The sequence below is a fragment of the Alosa alosa genome, chromosome 5 (assembly GCF_017589495.1).
Source record: "Alosa alosa isolate M-15738 ecotype Scorff River chromosome 5, AALO_Geno_1.1, whole genome shotgun sequence".
Lineage (NCBI taxonomy): Eukaryota > Metazoa > Chordata > Actinopteri > Clupeiformes > Clupeidae > Alosa > Alosa alosa.
Window position 1 is genome coordinate 28,124,620 of NC_063193.1, and position 12,500 is coordinate 28,137,119.

The window sequence follows — 12,500 nt, forward strand, 5'->3', positions numbered from 1 at the left end:
GAGGAATGCCAGAAAGAAAGACAAATCATACAGACAGTAGGAAGAGAACAAACAGTAAACAAACTCACCGTCTTTTTTAAGAGTAGACAGCAGAGGAGGAAGAGTTAGTGAGAGAAGAAGAGGGGAAAAGAGAGAGAAATGTGGGCAAACTGAAGGGCAGAGTTAGCAAAAGTAGCATGGTTAGCCTATCTTACGTTAGCATTAGTAGCAGGAGTTAGCCTGAGTTAGCACTGGCATCAGGGTTAGCTTTTATTAGGATCTCATGACAAAGCTTTAAAAACAAAACAAGGCAAAGTTTTGAATATTTAGCTGATTTGCCATCTAGTCTACTCCAGAGTTAGATAAGGGGACACATACCATTCTCCTCTCTGTGCGTGCGATAACTCTGTCTGACACTGTTGGCCTATCTTAGCATAAACCCCTGTGCCTGTGGGGATACACCAGTTAGCCTATAGCTATTTTTTAGCTATAGGCTAACTGGTGTAACCCACCTTCAGTGAATTAAGCTAGGCTAACGGTGTCAGGTGGGGTTATTGAACTCACAGAGAAGAGAAGGGTGTGTATTGTCTTATAGTTAGGGTGTTCCTTTAAAGGCCCCTCAGTAATGCAATCTATAAACACGCTCCCTAACAACACATTCTGTCACACACAAACATAGACAAACAGTCAAACAGAAAGTGCAGAGTGAGGAGAGGACTCGGAGTCAGCTGAAGATAGACAGCCTGGGGCAGAATTAAACAGTACAGATGTGGGAGAGCAGCAATATGCCAGCAATGCAATGGAACATTTAGATCTTAGTTTGAATAGAGTAGAGTAGAGCAGAGGGAAGAAACAGACTAGAGATTAGGGTAAGGCCAGAAAGTTAAGATAAGATTAAGCAAGAAGCTGTATACAAAACGAAGATGGGGGTGGAACATAGGCTACTGGAATCACTGGAAGGGTTCAGATTAGACAGTACATTGCTATTAAAGCAGATGTTAATTCAGACAGAAGAGAGATCTGAGATCTGAAAACAAGACATGTTGACACTCAGACAAACTTGTGAATAGGGATTGCGATGATGAGATATCAAAAACAGAAATGTAAACGGACATACAACCGAACAAACAGGACAGTGGGGGGGTGGGGGGGTCATGAGAGGAGCTGGGAAGCACTGCTCCAGGGGGACACAGATGGAAGAGGGAAAACAACGCTGAACAAACACATTTGCAGCTACTTGTTTCTCAGGCGCAATAGTGAAGCTACAATACGCTTGGAGTAAACATCACGACACTACTTCAAAACAATCTGATGGAAGTGATACTGACAGCACACAGAAGAAGCACTCAAGAAGTGAGAGATTGTTACAAGTGTCAATGCTGTTAGGTGTTAAAAACATCCCTCATCTTGCTCTGGCAGGGAGAGTCTTTCTTAAACAGCGGAGGCTATAGCACAACATGCAGGCCTCCGCGTGGAGTCCAAGTCTGATTGGACGAACAGTGGCACAGGGGCGGTGGTAGGCTGACCTTTCAGGGCGATGACCTTGCTGGCGGGGTTCATGATGGCGCTGTCGGCCGTGATTGGCCTTCGGATGGGATTGGTGGGGTCGGCCATGTCGATGATGACCACCTGGTTCTGCTCGCCCACTTTCTCCCGCACACAGATGAACTTGTCCGACTCCATAGTCAGGTAGCTGAAGCCGATATGGGCTGCACTCACACCCACACCCTGCAGCTGAAGAGAGAGAGAGAAAGAGCAAGAGAGAAAGAGAGAGAGGGGGAGAGAGAGAGAGAGAGAAAGAGAGAGAGAGAGAGAATGGTAAACTAGATATGGCACAGTTTCACCTACAGAGATACCATAGCTGGACATAAATCACTCATGCATATCGGTGTGATGATCCATGACACACACACACACACACACACACATACCCATACAGTACACACACACACACACACACACAAAATATCCATACAGTATACACACACACACACACACACACACACACACACACACACACACACACACACACACACACATATTTAAGTACTCACACATACTCACATACATTATTTCATAATTTCCGAGGCAATGCACACAGCACAGCTGATGCACAGGAAACAGTAAAAGTGCATCCTATTATTCAATGTTGCCCAACAGACACAGACTCAGTGCAATCATCAGTCATTTCAGATGCCTCTCATTCTCTGCAAATGAACCTAAGTCAAACCACATCCTAGGAAGTTGTGAAACATTGGACTCTGTGACATGTTCGCTGAATTCAACAGTGGAACTGTACTACAATAAATCCTGTTGGCAATTGAACCCATAGTGGTGTAATGAGCATAATGTATCCACAAAGCTTCTCACTGTTACACATGACACAAAACATAATTACCTCTCACATCATTACCATGAGTATAGAATCAGAACTTGGAATCAGAACTGGAACCCAATTACTTCATGTTCCAGGAAGCAAAGACTCTAAAACCAGCTTCATACCAGACATACCACTCATCAACACAGGCTTTATATAACTGTGATTTAATAATGCACGCTCGCTCCAAAGTGCTAGCTCTGTAGCTAGGAGCTAGTTACCTCACATGTCTGAACACTTCTCCCTAGAAGCCTATTGGCCAGTGTTGCTGAGATTTCTTTGAATACTTGGGAATCTTCTCACATTCCATACAGATAACAAAGACATTTAAAATATGAACACTTCGGCAAATACACAGATAACATCATTGGTTGCATCAATTTATAATCAACTACACCACAATGACTTTATGTATTATATATATATAACTATTCATATTTAACTGCCAACTATAATTATATATATATATATATATATATATATATATATATATATATATATATACTGTATAATGGACACATTCGCCGGATGCTGCACGACGCAACATTCTATCTCCCGCCGATTGCTGCATAGCGCAACATTGAATCTCCCGCTGGTTGCTGCGTAGCGCAGCATGCTTTTTATTTATTTATTTCATGTTTCTAGGTGCTACAGAGGCTTAGATATTAAGGTTTTGGTAGACGTCGACAATTCTTAGTGTTTTTTCAGAAAACCCTCAGGAAATAAGGTTATTTAGTCTAGAATGCCATTGGATTCTATAGGCATTTTTAGCAGGCATTTTAGGAGTAAATGGGTTAAAACCAATGTATTTACAAGGCAGTGCTCTGGCAGTGATCTGGCATACAACATTACACAAAAGACATCTGATGCAGAGAGGTGTGTGTGTGTGTGTGTGTCTGTCTGTATATGTGTTGTGTGTGTGTGAGCGCGCATGTGTGTGTTTAGTAGAGCGTAAGGGGGCATACAACCCTGAGGTGCCCATGAGGCACAGGGGTGTGGCCTTCTAAACAAATACACAAATCCCATTCAAACTCTCTTCCTCCTCTCTCTCCCTCACTCTCTCTCTCCCTCTCTCCCTCCCTCTCTCATACAGAAACTCACATGCTATTGTGCTCCAGATCTCTTATGTCGGGCAGCGCACCATCGTATGTCAGCGCTATGCTTTTTACAGTGACTGTGGCCGTAACCATATCGTCATTTGGTGTCATTTTGAGCATCACTGTGGTACTGATATATTCTAAAGGCTAAATGTCCACATATACATACCCCATGGCACACACACACACACACACACACACATTCACACACACGCACACACACGCACACACACACACACACATACACACACACACACACACACACCTTCACACACACACACACACACACACACACATACACACACACACACATTCACACACACGCACACACACATCCACATACACACACACACACATTCACACACACGCACACACGCACACACATCCACACACACACACACACACACACACACACACACACACACACACACACACACACACACGCACACACATCTTCAGTCGGAGTAGTAGTGGGGTGCTCAAACTTCTCTAGCAGGATCCCCCACCACGATCACCACCCCTCCCTCCCCGAACAGATCCTATTGTCATGGCGACAGATAGTCCCATTATGCTGGAATGTCCTGGTTGGACTAATGATTGATGGATGAGCCTGGGCCCTAAGCCAATCCGGAGCTGTGAAATTGCATTAGGGAGCGAGTGAGCGAGCGGGGATGGGTGGGGGTGGGGGTGGTGGCAACGGAAGCTTCTAGTAACCTGCAAACACTCTCATCTGATTCCACAGAACATTGCCTGTCACTCAGCGTAAGCCTGCCCAGCCTCTTGGCTCTAAACATGCAGCGCCACACTGCTTGTCCCATCCCAGCTCTCTGTCTGTTTGTTACACTGCCTGGCTGTCTGTCTATCTGTCAAGTGAATGGCCTTTTCTGCCTGTCTGTCTGTCTCTCTGCGAGCTTAACTTACTTACCATCTAATTTACTGCTTAAATATCTAATAATGTACTCACTGTAGTATCTCTCTCTCTCTCTCTAAGTCTGTTTAATATTCTCCCACCCTGTCTCTCTGTCAGCCAAACAAGTCTGTCTCTCTCTTCCTGCCTCATTACACACATAACTGTCTCACATTCTTTATGATTGCCTTCTCTGTCTAAAAGTCTTTTGTCTGCATCTACGTGTAAATCAGTTTGTGTTTGTGTTCATGGCTCTGCCTGTCAACGGTCATTTTCTGTTGCTGTTTGCCAACGGAAGATGTATACAGTATGTCTTACTGTCCTACTGCTACTATGTATATCCAGTAATTGGAGGAACTTTGTCTGTCTATCTCTCTGTTAATCTATGCATCTTTGTGTTGTTCACAGATTATGTTTGGGATCACTGTTTGTCTAATCTATCTATCTATAAATTGCAGGAACGTCTGTCTGTCTGTCTGTTCGCAAATCTCTCGAACCGTTTGTCCACTTGATTTCAAATATGCCAGGTGTCTTGCTACGGGCACGAGTACATAGTTTTACGTACAGTGCACAAGTTTGATGTTATTTGAATTAGTAATGTAAAATATATCGTTAAATATATCGGTAAAAGAAGCACACATTGGCTTTCTCCGCCACTGTAGCCCATCCCACCCCCTTACACAGCACAGCGCAGACAGTGGGGGTAAGCAGAGTTTTGCCAGCACTGAATCACGGGTCAAAATGCAAGATGTTTGGATGGTTATCATGTCTGACATCAACAATAAAGACTCCTTGTATGTAGTTTGCTTGCTTGAAAATGATTCTGCGGATTTTGCAACAACTCGGAAACAAACACGGGTATGCAGTGGCTTTTCAAAATGACGTAAAAATGGTTGGCAATAAACTGACACTTCGAATAGCTCAGGCTACTTTGGACTTTGAATAAACAAATGACAACTCGACTGCAAGGTCCCAAATTGAAACGAGGGATAGGCTAATGGTTCCAAATTTAAGGCCGTTTCAGAATGCCACACAGCTAGACAACAACATCACATCGTTGCAAATTTGATATGATGATGCATCATTCCACAAAATGGTTTGTTTTCTCTATCAGGAAGTTATTCAACAAACTTAACAATAAACATATAGCCTTTTAAAACTCAAAACAGCTGTTAGGCTTATGCCATTTTGATCTGTAAAAATGTCACATGCAGCCATGCCTATACTGCATATTAATTTATAGGCTAATATATTATGATATAATATTCAGTATTCATTATTGAGTGCTTAGCTGTATTGATGTTTTCCCCATCATCCTGTTTTTAAAGCAGGCATACCTGCGGGCATGTAATTGGGCTACGGGTATTCTACAGGAATGGCATGTTTGAACGGGCACTGCAGAGTTCAATGCTTGGACAATCTACACCCATGCACAATCCATTTTCAGACAAGTTATGTAAGCCCACGGGTCTTACTGTACTCACAATGCTAATAATAATGATGAGTGTGTGTATGTGTGCGTGCGTGCATGTGTGAGTGTGCCTGGGTGCGTGTGTGTGAGTGCATGTGTGTGTGCGCCTGTGTGCATGTGTGTGTGTGTGTGTGCAAGTGTGGGAATGGATGTATGACCCTAAACTTTCACCTTAATCTATGCAGCAGTGGTTTTACAGCTTCAACTGACATCCACACCAGGGGAGTAAAGGAGAGGTAGAGGGGGAGAGATGGAGAGAGGGAGAGAGAGGGAGAAATGGAGAGAGGAGGAGGGAGGGAGAAAGGGGGAGAGGGAGAGGTAGAGGGAGAGATGGAGAGAGGGAGAGGTAAAGGGAGAGATGGAGAGAGGGAGAGGTAAAGGGAGAGATGGAGAGGGAGGCAGGCAAAAGTTAAGGGCAAAAAAGAGAGAGACACACAGGGGAGAGAGAATGAATGGTAGACAAAGGAAGAGAGAAAGACAGGAAGAGTGGTAGAAAAAGAAGGAATAGAGTGTGTGTGAGAGAGAGAGAAGTGTGCAGGAAGAAAATGTAGTGAATATTTCAACAGGGCACTTTTTGAGCATCATCCTCCACCTCCTTGGGCATGGACCTGAGAAGCACAGAAATAGTTCGGGTGGGGAAGAGTTGCCTCACATCTACGGTGAACACGTATTGTATTGTAAGTCATATTGTGTTTTTTTGAGACAAAGTATAATCATTGGGGGAGTAATTTCATGACCACTTCATCTCCACTTTATGTATTTGTCATCTATTTTATATATTAGTGTATAATGTATATTCTCTTTTATCATTTCATAATTAATAATAATTAATAATCTTAACAAAGAATAATCATTCATCATTGCTGTCCAAATGCAAACACTTCCATTCAAATGATAACATGTTCGTCTAAATATAGGCCTGTGACTCTGTGACTGGTCTGAGCTTGATAATGGGGACTGGGCGAGTGATGCTGCTGCTGCTGCTGAGAAACCAGGTGAGGAAGCGGCGACACAGTTCTGTTCCAGCCTGCTAATGTTTAGCTGGACTTCCTCTTCCTGCTTCTGATAGGACCCGATTGGGTTAGGACACACAGCACACTCTCATTTGTCTCCTGTGTGGCCTAAAGCCAGAGACTACACAGGCCACACACACTCACACAGACACACACACAGACACACACACACAACACACACACACACACAACACACACACACACACACACACACACACACACACACACACACACACACACACACACCAGACACAGTCTTAGACGCTGCACACACAACACTTCTGCCTCTTACATAACTTTATGCCACTTTCTTCTTACTTAGGTCAAACAGAACTACCCCCCAAGCCTTTTATTGGCCTGAATTTGCACTAGTATTTTTTTATTGACTGTCTTTTTCAACCACATTTTGCTGCTCTTATTTTTTCATTATTATATGTGCCCCTTTTTTTATTTATTTACTTTTTTTGTTTACTTGAATGTTATGTTTGTCTGTGGACCTAAATTGGTAAAAATATGTCTTGTCTTCACTGTGGGATAGTGGAGAAACGTAATTTCGATCTCTTTGTATGTCTGGAACATGTGAAGAAATTGACAATAAAGCTGACTTTGACTTTGACAGATTAAGCCTAATTTATGCTTGTTAAATGGACTGCATTTACATTTTTCTACTTTACCTCACACACAAAAAACGCACACACACACACACAATACACACACACACACACACACACACACACACACTGATAGCGGAGAATGCCATGCAAGGAGTTAACCTGCACATCGGGAACAGTTTTTAGGGTTCGGGGTCTTTCTCAAAAACACCTCGACATGGTCAGGAGGATCTGGGTTCAGACCAGCCCAACGACTCCTCTACCTCCAGAGCCACCATTGTCCCAGAATGCAACTGTCCAACAACATGCCCCCCGGACGAAACAACACAAAAAAGAACTTCTGACTGAATCATGTGTCAGGTGTCAACACGCAAGGAATAGATAACATTCAAATGTTATTACTGCCTGCAATGACTGCAATTAACTTTGTGACCTGAAGCAAGTTGTCTGCAGACAGAATTATGCATGTCCTTGGACAGACCTGCATAGGCCTACAGAAGTACAAATTAGCTGTTACACTAGCTATTTCTCTGCTACCTTGAAGAGTAGCAGAGAAAAGCTGTGAGGATGTCTGAGGATTCTTTGACACATGGGGTCTACTCATGCTAAGGATTACATGTTCATATCATTATTGTGGGTGAGGTTGAGCAGTGTTAGCGTTATCGTTTATCCCGGGTTTGATTCACAAAGCCACTATTGCGAGTCCATGATACTTTGGATAAGAGCATCTGCTAAATACCAGTCACTTCACTTTTTGCTTTGTACTTAAAGTGGATTGAACTCAAGGGACCCAGGAAGTTAGTGCACCATCCCCGCTCTCCAGTGGGTACATACATATAAGGGATTAACGTTAGGGTGGCAACTAACGATTGCTTTCATAATTGATTAATCTTATGTTAATTTTCTTGTGATCGATTTGATTGATTGATCAGTTGTCTGTTCTATAAAGTGAAACAATTGTGAAACATTGGTGATTAGTAATGTCCTCAAATTCTTTGTTTTGTCTACACATGTTTACTGTTATAGAACAGTAAGGAACCACACCATTTAAAAAGTTTAAATCAGATTATTTTGAGGCTTTTTGTCCGTTAAAAAAACAATCAATCGATTACCAAAACAGTTGCCGATTAATTTAATCACTCCAGCCCCAACATATCAACATCCTTGACTATCTTAAATAAGCTAACACACATACTAAGCTTCATTCAAGCAAATACTGTAAGCTACTTCTGTAAAGAAGGCTGTTGCATCAGTAGAACACCACACACAGTAGGTTCTGAGCACTCAGTGAATTCAAGCTCTTTTTTGGCATGGGTGGAAAAAAAACATTAAAAGCCTGTAATCTGACAATCTGGCCAATGACTGATCTAATGGTTCTGACAAAGACCTATTGTAGGAACAATAATACACTCACACTAATTAACTGATTGTGTGTGTGTGTGTGTGTGTGTGTGTGTGTGTGTGTGTGTGTGTGTGCGTGTCTGATTGGGAGTGTGTCTGTGTGTGTAGGAGTGGGGAGGTTGAGGCCATCCTTAAAAATATTCTTGTTTGCAGTAACAGCCAAAACATAAATAAAAATGGGTCGGTAGGTAGGTCAATATTTTTTTTTTCAAGATTCAAAGTAAAAAAAAAAGTACAATGTTGGTCATGGTGATTACGTAGGAATGAATTTACACAAATGTGCATATTGTAACGTAACTGACTGGGTCTTCAACCCGTGCCTTCAGGCGCACCATTGCAAACCTCATTCTGATGCAGGTTATATAGACCAGCCTTTCTCAAACTTCTTTGACCTGAGGCCCGGTCATGGCAGACTTTGAAATTTGACTATACAATACTCAATGCTATACAGTGTATTATACAGTCTCTGCTCTGTTTCTAAGGAAGTTCCAAAAAACAACGTCGTTCTATTAAGTTTCGTTAAATAAACCGTTAAATTCTTGAATTTCCCCTGGGGATCAATAAAGTATCTATCTATCTATCTATCTATCTATCTATCTAAATAGCCTTCCAACAGATTGAAGCGGAGCTTTGATACCAACGTTATCGATTAGTTTCAGTTTCTCTCGCGCAGACGCGCATTGAATGAATGCTCATACCACCACTTAATTGTAGGGCTCCATGTTTAATGCCATCGATAGCAGAAACGTTTGTTTTCTTTTCTTCCAGAACCTCGTGCCAAGTAAAAGCGTTATCGGTTTGTGTGAATGAAACAAAGCGTAGGCCATAGTGTGACATGCGTAACACCAATGGTGTAGAGATGACGCCACAGGGTTTTATTTAAGTGAGCCATATAAGCAATTTATATTCACAATACTTAGGCCTACTAAAAGAAATATTATTTTATTGCATTTGTATTGGTTGTTTATAGTAAAAAAACAATCGGTCGGTATTAACGCAAGTTTACAACCGGCAAGTCGGTCAGACTAAAAGGGGAAAAAAATTTCGGGTTATCGGGTTACGGCAAACAAAAATATTTTTAAGGATGGCCTGAGGAATACAGGGGATTAGTGAGAAAGTATTCCTTCATCTGGTATAGAGTATTACAGTACCTCAGACCACACACACACACACACACACACACACACAGATATATAATACATACTCTTCCTTACTCACACAAAGGGACTACATACTTACACTCTCTCCTCTCTCTCTAACACACACACACACACACACACACACACACACACACACACACACACACACACACACACACACACACACACACATGAGTAATCTCCAGACTAGATTACTTTGGTAGAGGGGAGCATGCCTCTAGACAGAAGGAAATACAAAGAGAGATGAATGGGGAAAAAAGCAAAGTAACTTGCGTTTGCACATTCCCCAAATTCCTTCCTCCTCTGGAGCCCCTTCCAAGGCTTACCCCTCAGAGGTGGGCATGAAGCCCCACGACACACACCCCTCAGACGTCTTAGAGCCACCCGCCAAAGCACACTCCTCTAGTGCATACCACACACACACACACACACACACACACACACACACACAGAGAGAGAGAGAGAGAGAGAGAGAGAGAGAGAGAGAGACACACACACACAGAGAGAGAGACACACACACACACACACACACACACACACACACAGACACACACACACCGAAGCCATCCCTAGATAGACAAAAACTACACACAAATACACACCTCACCAATATAAACACACACACGCACACACACACACAGACACACCTCACCAATATAAACACACACACAACACAAATACACACCTCACCAACATAAACACACACACACACACACCCTTGGGACGTCTCGGACTCCCTCTCCTCGACATATTCCACACACACAGGAATATACACATACCACATGCACATACCACACACACACTGTAACCCCCAGCCCCCCACAGATAAACAAAAACAAAACAGTAACCCCACCCCTCCATAAAAACACACCTCACGTTACATGCTCCAACCGCCATGTCTGTGTTTAATAGAGAAGAAAAGAAGGGCAGAAAGCTGTGTATTTTGTAAAGCTGTGTAAAACTATGTATTTATTCACTGCATTTCACAAGGGATTTGAAACAGTGTACAAAGTGCACCGCTTTAGCTTAATGCGTCTCAATTTTTTGACACACAAAAAATATACAGTAGGCCTATGTCTCTCAAAGAATAACAAACATTTATTTTTCTTACTGCAAGGTAAAGATTTTAACAAAATGTTGATATTTAGTTGCAGGGTATTGATAACGTTTTTGCAAAAATAAGTCATAATGATATATTGACATATTGATATTTTGTCCCACTCCTAATATGCGTACACACACACAACCTTAATCAATTCATCCACCATAGCATCGATTTCCCCTAACACCTTTAAAGTTCCATAGTGTAATTATGTTAGACATGTGGCCTAGTAGAACATGTCCTTTTATAAATGCAACCTGGATCCTTAGTCTACCTACCTCAATCCTACTGAGGGAGTCCTGCTCCAAGTCTATATGATTATAAGGATGTTTCATGTGTCTCTGCCAACCTTAGACATGTTCACTAGTGGTTTTGAGTTCAGGTTTTTGCTTGACCTCATATTCAAACGATATTAAACAGCTAATGCTGCTCATTTTTTTATTTTATTTTGTCACTAAACCCTGATACATATCCTCTTGTAGCTAGTTCTATGAGAAGCTTTGAACAAACCGCTTTCAAACAGCCAAATTCTTAGTAGTTACTGTGCCAGGCCGACGCTGCAAATAGGATTATGCCCTTAATGTCCCGTAATTTCTAAGAAATTATAAATAATAAAACAAATCTCCCACAGCAGTCTACCCGCCATTAAGTGTCCTTTTCCTCAAGGGTGTCTGGGTTTTGCAGAGTGTGTAGACGCCTGGGCTTCATTAATGTGTGTGTGTGTGTGTGTGAATGCTGTGTGTGTGTGTGTGTGTTTTAGTGTCTGTGTGTGTGTGTGTGTGTCAGAATGTGTCTGTGGCTTGGATAAACTTTTCTGCAGGCTACATACATTCTCAGGAGGTTTTTCGCTTCTTTTGAAGGGTTGGGGGATGGGGAGCGTATATGATTTAAAAATATATATATATTCTTATCTCTACCGTTCATTTGAAAACTGCAACATTAGGATATCCGGTTCAGTAGATGCTGATCTCTCTGCTTGAACATAAATGTTCTTGAGCCTCCTCAACAAACTGAGAGTCCAAAAGAGAAAATGTACTCTCTCTCTCTCTCACACACACACACACACAAACACACACAGGAAGACTCATAGCTCAAATATTGCACACACCTACAGTATATGAAGCACACACAAAAACACACGATAGATTGTACTACTACTGAACTGGCACAGAGATTGAACATCTCTGTCCAACCATTCTCTATAAAAATAAAAAAAAACAGGCATCAGCAGAGAGAGTCAGGCAGGCGACAGGCACTGACGGGCAAACAGGCGGATGGAGGCAATGTGTCAGTGTCATGGTCAGACTGATCCTGCCGACGGTGACGATAAAGCAGAGCTGATGCGTGGTGCGCTGACTCAGAGATCCAAGACTGGGGTCGTC

General features: G+C 42.3%; 1 protein-coding gene across 1 annotated transcript in view; it reads right to left on the reverse strand.

The window, feature by feature from the left end:
• The window catches only part of cltcl1 (clathrin, heavy chain-like 1), a 49,126-nt gene that overhangs the window by 35,292 nt on the left and 1,334 nt on the right, over positions 1-12,500 (reverse strand). The window contains 2 exon segments of the mRNA XM_048244547.1: positions 69-71; positions 1,506-1,713. Coding sequence (XP_048100504.1) covers positions 69-71; positions 1,506-1,713 — 211 coding nt within the window.